Source organism: Salvelinus fontinalis, chromosome 15 (assembly GCF_029448725.1).
Source record: "Salvelinus fontinalis isolate EN_2023a chromosome 15, ASM2944872v1, whole genome shotgun sequence".
Classification (NCBI taxonomy): Eukaryota; Metazoa; Chordata; class Actinopteri; order Salmoniformes; family Salmonidae; genus Salvelinus; species Salvelinus fontinalis.
Window position 1 is genome coordinate 40,548,758 of NC_074679.1, and position 16,603 is coordinate 40,565,360.

At 39.0% G+C, this 16,603-nt stretch overlaps 1 protein-coding gene across 1 annotated transcript in view; it reads right to left on the reverse strand.

Annotated features, from left to right (window-relative positions):
- Positions 1-16,603, reverse strand: part of LOC129812121 (lutropin-choriogonadotropic hormone receptor-like) — a 31,421-nt gene that overhangs the window by 12,265 nt on the left and 2,553 nt on the right. Inside the window, exon 2 of the mRNA XM_055864049.1 lies at positions 4,660-4,744. Within this exon, the coding sequence (XP_055720024.1) occupies positions 4,660-4,744 (85 nt within the window). The remainder of the gene's footprint in view (positions 1-4,659; positions 4,745-16,603) is intronic.

Below are 16,603 nucleotides of genomic sequence, written 5' to 3' on the forward strand. Positions count from 1 at the left end.
TTCTTATATACTGTGTTATGTTGTACTGCTACCCCTTCATGTGTTGCTGCCATGCTATGTTGTTGTCTTACTGTAGGTCTCTCTTTATGTAGTGTTATGGTGTCTCTCTTGTCGTCATGTGTTTTTTCATATCTTTAAAAAGAAATGATATCACAGCCTCTGTCCCCGCAGGAGGCCTTTTGCCTTCTGGTAGACCGTCATTGTAAATAAAAAATAAAAATACCTATTGAGATACTGCAGCTTGATATATTGTCTAATGACTTGTATAACAGAAACGGTTGTTTGGAGTTTATCATTTTTAACCTTTAGTCACAGTATGCTAATACTTTCCCCCTCCATTATCCTTCTTGGTCTCCTTCAACGGTGTCATGTTTCCAGCTAGACATTTCTTTGGCTTCTCACCCCCTAATGGTCAGACATTTCCTTTCCTTTTATTTGACTAATGTCGTGTGAAACGTTTAGAGGTCATTCAAGTACAAGATTGTGCAAGAAGATGACTAAGATGGTTGTCACTAGTTACCACAGCCACAAAGTAAAAAAAATTGGCTATCGTAAAAATTCATGAATACAGAAATTTGTTTTTGTTCTTAATTTAAGGTTAGGCATAAGGTTAACAGTGTGGTTACAGTGAGGTTTAAAATCTGATTTTAAGGGGGTTATGACTTTGTGGATGTGGTAACTAGTGACGACCCAAGAAGATGCACATTGAACTCAATCCTCCAGTATCTACTGTCATCCTTTATGGTTTCTCAAACAGTTGCATTGTCTGTAAGTAACTGCTACTGAATTATATTTTGTTGTTTCATGACCATATGATTGTTATGTTGCTACATTTTGTGAAACTTCTATGGTAGCTAGCTACTGGTGGAATTGGTGCTAGGTTTCCTCTATTAGACTCGATATACTGCATTGTATGCTGTCTCTTTCCTTTGTATCATTACTTTGGGGTTTGAATTGTGTAATCCCTCTACAAATAATACATTCTGAGTTTGTATTTTTTTTGTTAAAAAAATATATATTTAAATCACAATTTTGGGGGGGGGGGGGACAATCACAAGAGGGGCGCTGCCCCTAACGCCCTAATGGATGGGCCGCCGCTGGATGGCAAATGACACTAAACCTTTTTTGAGTGTTTACTTTTTTCATCCTCATTTTCTTATTTACTGTGTTATGTTGTGCTGGTACCTATTGAGATACTGGAGCTAGCTAGAATGTCTAATGACTTGTATAACAGCAACAATTGTTGCTGTTATTAGTGTTTTATATATTTTTTTACTTTTAGCTACAGTAGGCTAATAGTTTCGCCCGTCCATTATTCTTTATGGTCATCTTCAGCTAGACATGTTTCCAGCAAAATATTTATTTGGTTTTTCTCTGTTATGATGGCTCTTTCCTTTGTATCATTACTTTGGGGCTTGAATTGTGTAATCACTCTGCATTTACACAGTATTTATTTTTTCTCGTAGTTTCATCTTTTATCATTAAAGTGGACAAAGATGATCACGATCTTGACTCTTGCATTATGATAAGTCATTTAGCTGTCTGTTAACCGTAGCGTAATACGATGGAGAACGGAATAGTGAAAAGACAGCAGAATGAACCTTCATCTCCCTCGTCAAGACTCCGTGCAACTCACCGCAGAGTAAGTACAAGCCCATGTCAGACACCCTGATATGGAACCTATTCCAGATGATGAACCACTGACACCACCAGCACAAAAAGGAGACACTGCTCAGCACCACGGAGCAGTAGACCAACGCAACGACCCCTGCGACACTTCCACAGCAAAAATAGAATCATCAAATCACAACCAGACAAGAAATCATCCAAGTTTTATATATGTCATACCCCCCCCCCCACCCCCCCCCCCCCCTACTTACAAATGTATACATACAAACAACAACTTACAGAAACACACAAACAATGACTACATCTCATCTGCCCAGACCCACATGCTCACATTCCCTTCCCTAGCGCCTGCATTGTTGTTTGCCACTTGGCCTTAAATTGTACTATTTTCTTTTTCTGGGGTCGCCCATGCTATTTCAATAATAAATAATTCAATTTTTTCCATTTTGTTAATGATGGCGGATTGACTGATTTCCAAGTTTTTTGTATATGTTTTTTTCAAGATGAGTGACGAGAAGAGAATCGTCCAGCCCTCTACAACCCCATATGCCATGTCTTGAGATATGCAGACAGACAGAATAAAAGTAGGTTTCCATAATTCTTCTTACAGCCAACTTTCTAGCTCCGCCCATAACTTTTCGACTTGAAAGCATTCCCAGAAAGCATGGATTATTGAGTCAGTATTAGTTTTGCAATTAAAGACTTGACTCCCCCGTTGTGCTGTACAATTTGTGAATTTTGTCTTTTGTATAATAAATTCTATACATTAGTTTATACTGGATTAAGCGTACATTTTCGTTAACTGTAAATGTCTTAGTTATACTCCAATGTTCCCTCCATCTTGTGCCAACATCAGTTATTTTTAAGTCTTGGTTCTAGTAGTTTATATTTTCTTCGAAGAGATTGTCAGTAAATATGCTCTCTGCAAGGTTTCGTATATGTTCCCTATCATATGAACACTTGTGATAGGTAACTTTTAAGTTCCGCAATCTACATTGGTCAGTCACAAATTACTTTTTAATTCTGTCATGGAAATAAATGTATTGACTATTACTGTAACGTCCTGACCAGAGTTCTTATGTCTTTTGCTTGTTTAGTGTTGGTCAGGACGTGAGCTGGGTGGGAATTCTATGTTGTGTGTCTAGTTTGTCTGTTTCTGTGTCCAGCCTAATATGGTTCTCAATCAGAGGCAGCTGTCAATCGTTGTCCCTGATTGAGAATCATATATAGGAGGCTTGTTTTGTGTTGGGATTTTGTGGGTGATTGTTTCCTGTCTCTGTGTTTGTGTTCTGCACCAGATAGGTCTGGCTCGGTTTTAACATTTGTTATTTTGTATAGTGTTCACGTATTCGTCTCTTTGTTTATTAAATATGTTGAACACTAGCCGCGCTGCAATTTGGTCCTCTCCTTCACCAATGGAAGAAAACCGTTACAATTACCAAGTCATTTATGTTTTTTATGCCTTTAGTATTCCATGTGGAACAATTTATCTGTGAATTCTGAAAAGCTATCCAAGGATTGTTCCACAAGGTTGTGTTTTTAGGGATGTGATATTGGTTGTTGTAGAATCCCTTTCATTTTCTTACATATTGTTATAGGGTTCTTAACTATGAAGTTGTTCATGTCCTTAGCTGTATCCCTCGTGTAAGGAGTGCGCTGAGAGTCGGGAAGCAAGTTCAGGAAGTGAGTGTTTTAATAAATAAAAGAAACAATGAACACAAAACACAACCAACGCACCGACATGGAAACTGAGTCAATAACCCCTGAGGAAAGAACCAAGGGGAGTGACAGATATAGGGAAGATAATCAAGGAGGTGATGGAGTCCAGGTGAGTGTCATGAGGCGCGAGACGATGGTGACAAGTGTGCAGGATAATCAACAGCCTGATGACCTAGAGGCCGGAGAGGGAGTATATGTGACACTTTGAAAATAAACACATTTGAAAAGATTCTGGTGCTGAGCATGCACATCTTCAGTATGTACCCATTGTTCCTCTTTAGTGCATTTAACTATACTGAACAAACATATAAAACGCAACATGTAAAGTGTTGGTCCCATGTCTCATGAGTTGAAATAAAAGATCCCAGAAATGTTCCATACACACAAACAGCTTATTTCTCTCAAATTTTGTGCACAAATTAGTTTACATCCCTGTTAGTGAGCATTTTTCCTTTGCCAAGGTAATCCATCCACCTGACAAGTATGGCATATCAAGAAGCTGATTAAACAGCACGATCATGGTCCTCCCTTTCACCTCATCAACCTTTGCTTCACTTTCTCATTCATACTGGGGAGTCAGGACCAAACATCTCCTTTCACATATAGCTAGAAGGAAGTAAACAAATCTATCCTTAGGCCAATTGTCCTTTAACATACAGTGTAAAAGCATATTCAGAAGGTCTAACATAATTTATCATTCAGCAACTGTTACATTGAGTACATGGTTAAATACTTTTAACATTGAGTCAATGTTTTGATTCTGGGGTAGTATCTTCATTGTGACTACCCCAGGTGGTAACAGATGTCCAGATAGCAACCCACTTTCTTGCGGTTTTGCCATTGTCTTAGTTGGTGTACTAGTGCTTGTGGGAGGTGTTTTGACCATTTCTTCTAGGTTTTCCGCTGTTGCTTTCAAGGCCATTCTACCGTTCTTCATCTGTCCTGGTTTCCACTGTCTGTTAGGAAGACCATGTGAGGGCAGAGACGTCGATAGTAGGGAAGGGGGTATCTGCCAGAGTAGGGATGTCATCAGGAGCAACAGGCATGTCACTCCTCCCCATCCCTGGACTCTCTGGATATTCAGGATAGAGTGTCTGTTGACTATTGAGAGTTGCACCTTGGTCCTCCTCTTCTGTTTCCTCCAGGCTCCCGCCTGGTGTATCAGCATCTTCTCCTTCCTCATGGCTCAATGGTCATTCGCCGATCCCCTCTGGAACTATGGTACAGTGGTTTAGAAGGTACCACGTAGTGTTTCCTTTCACCTGGATGGCTGTTGATGTCGCTCGGACCACCTTGTAGGGACCCTCTCACCTTGGTTCATTCCACTTCCTCCGGAACACTCGGATGTAGACCTGGTCCCCTGGGATCAGAACCTCTGGGATCAGAACCTCTGTTCCTGGTTCAGGTTTTCACCTTTTTTTCTGTGAGGTTTTCAAACTCAGAGACTTATGGCCTCTGTTCTATGAATACACCATACACAATCTTATTTCCATCTCTCATCACACAACAAAATGACAGTGACTTCTTTCACTTCAGCTGAGCTGCTTTTAGTTTCTCCACTTTCTCCTTCTGGTTCCTAAGAGAGTGATAGCATAAGACTTGGAAAGCAACAAAAAACACAAAACATAACCATGATCTGGGTATGCGTTCAATTTAACTTTATTAACTCCCTATATTGTGCACAGTTAGCTGTCCTCCCTCTCCAATGAGCTATCTCCTGTAACAATATACAGTCTCTTGGGGATGATACTCCTCTATCACCACGACCTTAATTCCTGAGCCCCCACAGATCTTCACTGCAGTCACGTTCAATCCCACTTAACAGCCCTATGTAAACATTCTGTCTCAAACACCTCGCCTCCTGCTACAGATACGTTTGCACATATATCATTCCATCTAACCCGTAACACACTAGTTACTACTCCTAACGCACTTCTTCAGCTATAAACATACTAAAACATTCTCAAATCAATTAGTCAATATACATCAGTCCCTCCTCTGGAACAATGATCACTCTTATGTTCCACGAAACCTAAAAACATATTGACTTGAAAAGGATAACTTTACACCTGTTACGTCCATCGTCAATTGAATGAGACCAAACAGGCTCTCTAAGGTCAGGGAGTGACAACACCACCCATTGATGCGACTAAAACTAGGGGGGGAAAACGTCCATACGTTACATTCCATGGCCATGTTATGCTGGTCTCCATGCCCTCTCCTTCGTTTTCATCCTTGGGTGTTATCGAAAACACAGACTATGAACCTTGTATGCAACTAATTGTACCGTAACATCCAGCCATCGCTATGTATTGATGCAATTTAACATTATAATTCTGATTACATGGTAAAACAAAAGAGAGAAAAAATATACAGTTGAAGTCGGAAGTTTATATACACTTAGGTTGGAGTCATTAAAACTAGTTTTTCAACCACTCCACAAATGTCTTGTTAGCAAACTATAGTTTTGGCAAGTCGGTTAGGACATCTACTTTGTGCATGACACAAGTAATTTTTCCAACAATTGTTTACAGACAGATTGATTATTTCACTTATAATTCCCTGTATCACAATTCCAGTGGGTTTGAAGTTTACATACAGTAAGTTAACTGTGCCTTTAAACAGCTTGGAAAATTCCAGAAAATGATGTCATGGCTTCAGAAGCTTCTGAAAGGCTAATTGACATCATTTGAGTCAATTGGAGGTGTACCTGTGGATGTATTTCAAGGCCTACCTTCAAACTCAGTGACTCTTTGCTTGACATCATGGAAAAATCAAAAGAAATCAGCCAAGCCATCAGAAAAAATATTGTAGTCCTCCACAAGTCTGGTTCATCCTTGGGAGTAATTTCCAAATGCCTGAAGGTACCACGTTCATCTGAACAAACAATAGTACACAAGTATAAACACCATGGGACCATGCAGCCGTCATACCGCTCAGGAAGGTGACGGGTTCTGTCTCCTAGAGATGAACGTACTTTGGTGTGAAAAGTGCAAATCAATCCCCCATTTAACAATACCCATACTCAGATAGTGTGGTTAGTGCGATTACACTGAAAGAACGCTAAAATAAATACGCTGGTATATTGAGATTTTGATTCTGGTTTTATGTGATTGTGCCAAGTCATAATTGCTTCCCTGAATTCTTTATTTGATTTTAATTCTCAGTCAGCAGGGAAATGTTGCCCAATATTATCCAGTTTGCTCAGTTCTTCCCATATTAGAGCCGAATTGGTAGAATTATTGTGCGCTTCTTTCAGCGACTCCATGGCTTTATTAAAATCCTATAGCTCCATATTACAGGGAGAAACGGGGCCGTTTGTCGACATATGAATAGTTATTATTCCCAAACCTCTCCCTACTGTGTCTAGGGTTTTTTAGATTTATTCACTCCCCGTCTATATTACAAACCTTCTAATAACTCTTTTCCAAGGTAGCGCTACGCACTTCACCGGATAATAATGAATTGGTCATGGCACTTAATACCTTGCATTATAACCTATACTATAGCATCTGCAAATGTATTACTGGAGAATACGGATGACTTAATGTCCTATTCCAGTATTGCGCCTCAAATATCACTATTATTGATAACCCATATTACCAAAACTATTCACACTTGTCTTCCTATTTCCACATCATCTTTCATTTATTATCTTGCTTTTCTGTTCTAACACTACTGATGTTCTGGTTTTACCCAGAATATATTCTGATATTCTGGTAAACCCGGAATACATTCTGATATTCTGGTAAACCCGGAATATATTCTGATATTCCGGGTTTACTTTTCTGTTTATTCCTTTTGCTTCCTGTGATATTCGTATTTATTCTTTGCTCCCTAGTTTTGTTTTGTTGTGCTATTCACTTTATTAAAACCCCTCTCTTTCTCTCGTTCTTAGATTTCACCCTACTGGTCCAGGGCTAAATCTTCCTAACTGTTCTCTTTATCCCTGGATGGCTTGACCACAACCTATTCCCTCCTATTGATATCCACGTTATGTTTCTTTCTCTGATTATTTGCACTCTGTCTATTGGTTATTGACCCTGTCTCTAGGTTTTTATAATTGTTCACTCCTTTTGAGAATATTCTTACTTCAAATGTTATTACTTCTATATTTATCTGTGCCTTTTGAGAATATTCTTACTTCAAATGTTATTACTTCTATATTTATCTGTGCCTTTTGAGAATATTCTTACTTCAAATGTTATTACTTCTATATTTATCTGTGCCTTTTGAGAATATTCTTACTTCAAATGTTATTACTTCTATATTTATCTGTGCTGTATATTCTTCTACCTTGCAGCACAGTGTGTCATTTTTAATGGCCTTACTGGGCAATCGCTGATGTCGTCTTGACATTTATTACTATTTTACTATAATGTTCATGAATTTTTTATTTTTTATCCTAACTGTTCAGACTTCTAGTATCATATTACTTCAATGGTTATTCATGTCCATTCACACTCCCCTCCTTTAGTGTGGGACTGGTGCATGTAGAGCATAGATTCCAGTGGTGACGTAACTATAGCAACGGTAAACATTAGGCCATATCAATGGTACAAAAATAAACAGACATGCCCACTCCCAAGATAGGTGCATGTCTAATGGTGACTAATGACCTAGACACATATATAGAGTGCACTTATTCTACTCTAAGATGTCACACATGTACTGGAAAATTCCCAGTATGGCGCACAATTGGCCCAGCATCGTCCGCTCTAGCGACTTCTTGTGGCGGGCCGGGCACCTGCAAGCGGACTTTGGTCGCCAGCTGGACGTTATTTCCCCCAACACATTGGTGCGGCTGGCTTCCGGGTTAAGCGAGCAGTGTATCAAGAAGCAGTGCGGCTTGGCAGGGTCGTGTTTCGGAGGACGCATGGCTCTCGACCTTCGCATCTCCGGAGTCCGTACGGGAGTTGCAGCGATGGGACAAGACTGTAACTACCAACTGGGGAGAAAAAGGGATGAAAGTACAAAAAAACCCAGCATGATCATTAGAAGGTGCACCTTGTGTTGCACGAGACAATGCCACTGATGTCTCATGTTTTGAGGGCACATGCAATTGTTATTTTGACGGTAGGAATGTTCACCAGAGCTGTTGCCAGAGAACTACATTTTAATTTCTCTACCATAAACCACCTCCAACATCGTTTTAGAGAATTTGGCAGCATGATTTCCTTATATGAACTGTAACTCAGTAAAATCATAGACAATTTGCATGTTGCGTTTATATTTTTGTTCAATACGTGTCGCAAGTAAAAGTCTTGGGTAGCGAGTTGATCCAATTCCTAGACTGGAAGGTTAAAACCACTCTCAGACTTTGGAAGATGTAAAACATTCCTTTTTATTCTATGAATGTTATTTTCCCATATAAAATCTGTTATGACTTATGACAGTCTTTAAAGACTGTCTTGGGTGGGGTAATTGGTATTAGCCATGCCATTCTAAAAAGGTTTATTTAACCTCTAACGAGCCTCTACCCCGGATCCGGGAGCAACCCCCCCCCCCCCCCCCCCCCCCAACCCCCCCCCCCCCCCCCCCCCACACTGATTAGCATCGCTAGCATAGCGTCACAATTAAATAGTAGCATCTAAATATCATTAAATCACAAGTCCAAGACACCTAATGAAAGATACAGATCCTGTGAATAAAGTCACCATTTCAGATTTTTTAAATGTTTTACAGGGAAGAAAAAATATGTAAATCTATTAGCTAACCACGTTAGCAAAAGACACCACTTTTCTAACTCCATCAGTTTCTTACTCCATCAGGTGCTATCACCAATTCGGCTAAACTAAGATATTGATAGCCACTAACCAAGAAAAAAACTCATCAGATGACAGTCTGATAACATATTTATGGTATAGGATAGGTTTTGTTAGAAAAATGTGCATATTTTAGGTAGATTTCATGGTTTACAATTGCACCCACCGTCACAAATGGACTAGAATAAATAAATAGAGCAACGTGTATTACCTAATTACTAATCATGAAACATTTCGTAAAAATACACAGCATACACTAATCGAAAGACACAGATCCTGTGAATACAGACAATATTTCAGATTTTCTAAGTGTCTTACAGCGAAAACACAATAAATCGTTATATTAGCATACCACATGTTCAAACATTACCAGAGCATAGATTCTAGCCAAAGAGAGCGATAACGTCAACATTGCCAAAATATATTAATTTTTTCACTAACCTTCTCAGAATTCTTCCGATGACACTCCTGTAACATCATATTACACAATCCATATAGAGTTTGATCGAAAATGTGCATATTTAGCGGCACAAATCGTGCTTACACAATGGAAATACTGTCCAACTACTCAAGCAATCTGCCCGGCAGCATCATGATAATACAACTATTTTTATCGAAAACTATTCATAAACTTGACTAAAAAAATACAGGTTGGCCATGAAATGAAAGATGCATTAGTTATTAATGCAACCGCTGTTATATTTTAAAAATTAACGTTACTAGACATACAGTGTGCGTTACAGACAGACTAGTGCCGCAATAACGGCGTCACTATTTACCATTATTGAGTTTACATTTTTCCACATAAAAATGGAATAACATCATAAATAGCTCTTACTTTTCGACGAGCTTCCATCGGAATCTTGGCCAAGTGGTACTTTTGTCCAAAAGAATCGTTGCTTGGTTGTAAAACGTTGCATTCAACTTCTGATATAGCAGCTAACTATAGCTAACAATTGCTAACATTAGCTAACGTGTCCAAATCCTCAATACGCAATACTGAGGAAATTCCGAAAAATAGCAATATACTCGCATAATCTGATATAACTCGGTTTCAAATAGCTTCGTTATGATGTTTCTAACACCTATATCAAATTAAATTACAGACTGATATATCTAAAGTTCATTACTGAGCGTTCGAAAATGGCATCCCGAGGTCTCTCTCTGCGTAAAGTTCAACGTCGAAAAGAAGGCGTACCTCACTCCTTGGTCTTTTATAACCTCTGAGAACTACCTAGGAAGCCCATTCCACTTCTCATTGGTTACTGACATCCAGGGGAAGGCGGGTGCAGTTCGTGTCGTTCAATAGGATATACACACGCCTTTAAACTGAACTGAGATCAGAGCTTCGCTCTCAGACCTTCGCAAAACCTGTCATGGATTTCGCTGTAGAAAGAGTTCCACTCAGAGACATAATTCAAACGGCTATAGAAACTAGATAGTGTTTTCTATCCAATAATAACAATAATATGCATATTGTACGAGCAAGAATTGAGTACTAGGCAGTTTAATCTGTAGAGACAATTATGCTAATTTGAAACAGCACCCCCTATAGTTGCAAGAAGTTAACATGTAAGATTTATGGGAAGATTACTCAATTTAATTAGATCTGCTTTCATATTGTTGAGTAATTGAATAAAGTTATCTTTATATATTTGTTGTTTGTTGTCACTTATTAAGCAATCTAAATATTGAATTATATTTTTGGTCCACTTAAAGGGTTGCTATAGATTGTGAGTTATTATTCTTTTTACTATTGACACAATATATTTTTTTCCACGTTCATTTTATATCCTGAGATTTGAGAGCGTTCTGAAAACATTTTTAGCAAAGTTTCAACATTGGTCAGGTATATCAGGAGATCATCTGCAAACAAGTGTATTCTTTCCACACAAAATCCGGGGCCCCAAAGAGCTACACAGTCAACAGCAATGTACAGTCACGAAACACCTGTGTCAGTTGTGCTGATTTCCCCATAAATGACACAGATAAGAAACTGAAGAACACAAGAAGCAATGTCCACATTCACAAAAAGCCACATCCTTTCAGCAGATGCTGTGGTTTTAGAGAATGGACCATTTAGAACCGCAAGGCCTTCTTCACAGGAGAGCCATTTGAACGCAAACTTTTTTTTAAAATCAAAATGCGTTTTTTGTCAGAAATGCTTTCTGGAACATGTGAACTTTCATGCGCCTTCATAATAAACTTGTATGCCATCTGTAAATAGGAAGAAAATTGTTAAATTACGAGCCTAGTTGGTTTAGCCATGGAAAAAGTCAGCAACCTTCTCGCTAGCCATGATTGGCTGAGATAATGAGTGGATGGACATGCCGAGAGATGAGTTCGGATTGGTCTGCCATGTAGCAGGCAGTATGAGCTGGTCAGTATTTGTAAGTAATCCTTTCTAACGTGGCTAACATTGAACCTGGTTGGTTAGTTACCTGCAGATTCATGCAGGGTAGTAACTTTATGAGTTTGGATTATGGTTCATTTTTTAGCGAGATGATTTAGCTACATGTCTAAACAAAAAAGTCCACTATTTAAGTAACTATTTCAAAAGAATGTTTATGATGTCACTGCAACAACTGTCGATAGACATAAGTGATAAATTCGCTCTGGCTATCTACTCCGATTTCAGAGCACTCTTGTCTGAGTGTGCCAGAGAACAGAATAACTGATGAAGTCCAGTGACACACACACACACACACACACACACACACACACACACACACACACACACACACACACACACACACACACACACACACACACACACACACACACACACACACACACAGGTGATAGGATATTCAGGTCAGAAAATGCTTTATTGTCCTCACATGGTTGTATTTAATGAGGTCACCTCCATCTTATACCAGGTAGTCAATCAAGCAACGTAAAACCACTTCTCTAGTCTCCTCTTTGGGGGTATTGCTTGGATTCTGAAATGAGGTATTCAACACAAACCACATACCATTACAGTTTTTTTCAATTGCTAACATGCATTGCTCAAAACTGAAGTCAAAACTCTTCACACAGCGAAAACAGAAGTGCATGTGGACCAAACTGTGAATCATTTTTCATTGCTTTCACACAAAATGTATTCAATGACCACATTCTCCCCGAAATCCATTAACTCTTTTCTCATTCATACTCAACCACCTGTAAAACTATATATTTGCAGCACGTTTTTAAATGCTAACACACTGTTTCCAAAACTGCTAAAAACCCATTCAAAACAGAATGATGGCAAATGTTGTGTATTTCAGCAGTAACCAAAGTGAAACATAGAAAAGCTCAGCAGAATATTTAATCATTCCAAACACAGCTGATTGCAGTTTCAGCTGAAAGCCTACCCAAGTGTCTTGTTACCAAACAAACAAAAGAGGACGGTTTGGAATGATTTAGTTTGAAAACATCAAGGAAGACAGGTTGGTGAGGAAAGAAGAGTACAGGGAGAGGGCGAATGCATGGAGGACAAAGGAGAGGAATACCAGGAGCGTTGGTCTTTGATGAGATAAGGGCCACAATTATTGACCATGTTATAAACCACAGTCTCTCTTTGAGAGAGGCCGGTTTAAGGGTGCAACCAAACCAGGATATCAGTACTATTCCTGCCTCCATACTCCCCCTTCGTAAACCCCATAGAGGAGTTTTTCTCTGCGTGGAGGTGGAAGGTTTATGACCACCATCCACATGACCAGATGTCCTTACTGGATGCCATGAATGCGTGGTGTGGAGACACTTCTCCTGAAGACTGCCAAGGTTGGATTAGACATTCCAGAAGACACTTTCCAAGATGCATCGCCAGAGAAGACATAAGATGTCATGTTGATGAGAACTTGTGGCCAAATGCAGGAGAGAGGGAGAACTAGTACCCTCACAGTACTGTACAGTATGAGTGATTATACTATACATGTTGTTGCTGTTTTTTGTTGTTGTAATTATTATTACTATATGCAAAGACATAGAAAAAATAAAGGCTATTGAAGCAAATTGCTTCGTTTCTGATTCATTCTTGTTACATATACTTCAGTACTGTCACGTTCTGACCTTAGTTCCTTTTTTATGTCTTTATTTTAGTTGGTCAGGGCGTGAGTTGGGGTGGGCATTCTATGTTGTTTTTCTATGTTTTGTTCTGTTGTTATATTTCTATGTGTTTGGCCTAGTATGGTTCTCAATCAGAGGCAGGTGTCAGTCGTTGTCTCTGATTGGGAGCCTTATTTAGGTAGCCTGTTTTCTATTGTGTTTTGTGGGTGATGTTTCCTGGGTTTGTGTTTGTATCACCATTCAGCCATTTTGGATGTTACAAACATAACTTTGTTATTTTTGTATTTTGTAGTGTTCAGTTTATTAAAATATGACGAACACTTACCATGCTGCATATTGGTCCGATCCTTCCTACTCCTCAGACGACGAGAATCGTTACAAGTACAGTCAATAAAGTGAAAAGGTGTTCTTCTTATTCTATAATGAAACACTGATTTATGTGAAAAATAATTCAAACTTCAAAGAGAAAAGTTATTTATTTATGTAATGGTCCCTGTTAGGGTTTTTTAGGTCAGTGTGTTATGAGTGACAATCTATGCTTTCGGAGTGAGAACTGTTGTCAGTGTTATGGCCGAACGAGCTTATTCTGAGACATGTATGAAGTGTTTTGGTGGTTTGAGTGAGTTTTGGAGGTGAGATTAACTGTTTGGCCAAGGTGCATGTTGGTAATGTAGACCGTGTAAAGACTTTTGAAAAAGTAGCTTCAGTGTTGACCGATTGCTTGTTAGCAATTGAAAAAAACTGTAATTGCTTATTGCTCAGTAACACTGACCAGACATTCCTCACTGAACTCGCATCATGACCCTGGTATAGAATAAAATCACTGTTCTCATTGGATTTAATCTGTGCATATTGAAACGTGCTGGGACGCATGTCAACACACCACACTTCTGCTCGCAGCACTGCTAATGCTGGGCAGTGCATTATTCTAGTTAGTCTGCTCATATAACAGGAAATCAGTGTTTCTTGTATCCAAAATGGCTGACCACATAATTGTATGGATTCAACTAAATATTGTAGCTAATTGAGGTAAGACAGTAATTATACATGTATTGAATGCTTATTGACGAATTCCAACCAAAGCGAGAGGTTTTAACAAACATTTTGCCGCCAACATTGCAGTTGGCATCTTTAATATTAAGGGTAATGATGTTGCTGACAGATTAAACATCATATATTTCCAAATCCCTTTCATAATCATGATCCTACAGTTAGATGGTATATGTCATCAAATGTTTGCTAATTAGCTGTTACAGATACAAGTGTTCTGTGTGTATCCTGTGTGTATTTCTTTTCTCTCCTTCTCCCCTACTCACAGGTGACCATCATCATACCCCAATCAGTCATCAATCAGAAGACACCTGCTCCTTTTCTCCTACCCAATCACATTCCCTTTCCCTTGGTTTAAAAACCCTGTCAGTTGTTTTCTCTAGAGCTCGATCTCTTTGTCTAGAGCAATCTCTCTGTACATTGCAATATGTTTGTAGACCTCTTGTGTGGTTTAGGATACATGTCACTTTGTCCCCACCTGTGAGTATTGTTTTGGTTATGGTGTGTGAGTGTTTGTTTGATGGTGGGAAAAGGGGGTAACCAAGATAAGACGCCCATGGGCATACACTACCCGTAGGTAAACTTTGTTAAATACACTAGTTAGAACTGGGCGGACCATCCTGTCACGTTCCTGACCTGTTTTCTGTTATTTTTGTATGTGTTTAGTTGGTCAGGGCGTGAGTTAGGGTGGGCATTCTATGTTTTGTGTTTCTATGTTTAGGTCAGGTGTAATTAGCCTTATGGTTCTCAATCAGGGACAGGTGTTTGACGGTTCCTCTGATTGAGAACCATATAAAGGTAGGCTGTTCACACTGTGTTTGTGGGTGATTGTCTCCTGTGTCCGTATATGTTACCACACGGGACTGTATCGTTTGTTTGTAGTCTGTTCCTGTTCGTGAGTTCTTCGTGTATTTATGTAAGTTCCATGTTCAGGTCTGTCTACATCGTTTATTTGTTTTGTAGGTTGTTAAAGTATTTTCGTGTTTCGTCCTTACTTTATTAACCTGTTGAGGCTAGGGGGTGCTGTTGTCACTATTTATGGAAATCGTGTAATTTTTGAAACGGCTTCCTACAAAATTCTTGATCGTACAATATGCATATTATTATTATTATTGGATAGAAAACAGTCTATAGTTTCTATAGCCGTTGAAATTTTGTCTCTGAGTGGAAACAGAACTCATTCTACAGCAATTTCCCTGACATGGAGTCAGATTTCACACATTTTGGCCCCTGTTCTGGAGTCAGTTTAAAGGCCACTGTTATTGCTATGAGTATACGGACACTGCTTACGTCTTCCCCTGGATGCCTTTACGTGATGACGATTTGAATGGTGTGGATTGCGCAATCACAGCCACTATAAATGAAAAACAGGTGTAGGTAGGCACTCCTTTCCTGCTGCGTCAGACGCACGGTGGGCACCGACCCCGTTCTTTTTCCAAGCATTAGTGGAGCCAGTAATATTTCTCAGGTCATGTTTCTACTCGTTATAGGAGTTAAAAACATCATAAGGTAGTTAATTTAAACGGTTTTATAGCAATTTATACCCGTTTAGTGCAATTTTGGGAAATTTATTTCTGAGACACTGTGAATCTCTGGGCACGCTTCCAGTTCATGCCGAACGCAATGGGCATTTCTACATGGCAAGAGGACAGCTTTCGACCAAAAGACGATTAGACCCAAGAAAGGATTCTTTGACCAAGATTCTGATGGAAGAACAGCTCAAAGTAGGAACAATTTATTATGATAAATCGTGTTTCTGTCGAAAAATGTTAATGGCTTAGGACGCCATCTTGTTTGACGAAGCTTCGCTTGGCGCAAACTGTATTGAAAAGTAAGGATAATTTAAAAAATGTAATTCCGCGATTGTATTAAGAATTAAATTGTCTATCAATCGCTGTCCACCCTGTATTTTTTTGTCACGTTTATGAGTATTTATGTATACGACTAGATCACTGTCTAATGTGGCGCAGGACATTTTCTGACCAGCTGGGCTACTTTTCTCATTGTCTAACCATGATTTTGGTGGCTAAATATGCACATTTTCGAACAAACTGTATATGTATGTTGTAATGTGATGTTACAGGAGTGTCATCTGAAGAATTCTGAGAAGGTTAGTGAAAAAATTAATATATTTTGGCGATGTTTACGTTATCGCTCTCTTTGGCTAGAATCAATGCTCTGGTAACGTTTGCATATGTGCTATGCTAATATAACGATTTATTGTGTTTTCGCTGTAAGACACTTAGAAAATCTGAAATATTGTCTGTATTCACAGGATCTGTGTCTTTCGATTAGTGTATGCTGTGTATATTTACGAAATGTTTGATGATTAGTAGTTAGGTAAACACGTTGCTCATTGTATTTATTCTAGTCCATTTGTGACGGTGGGT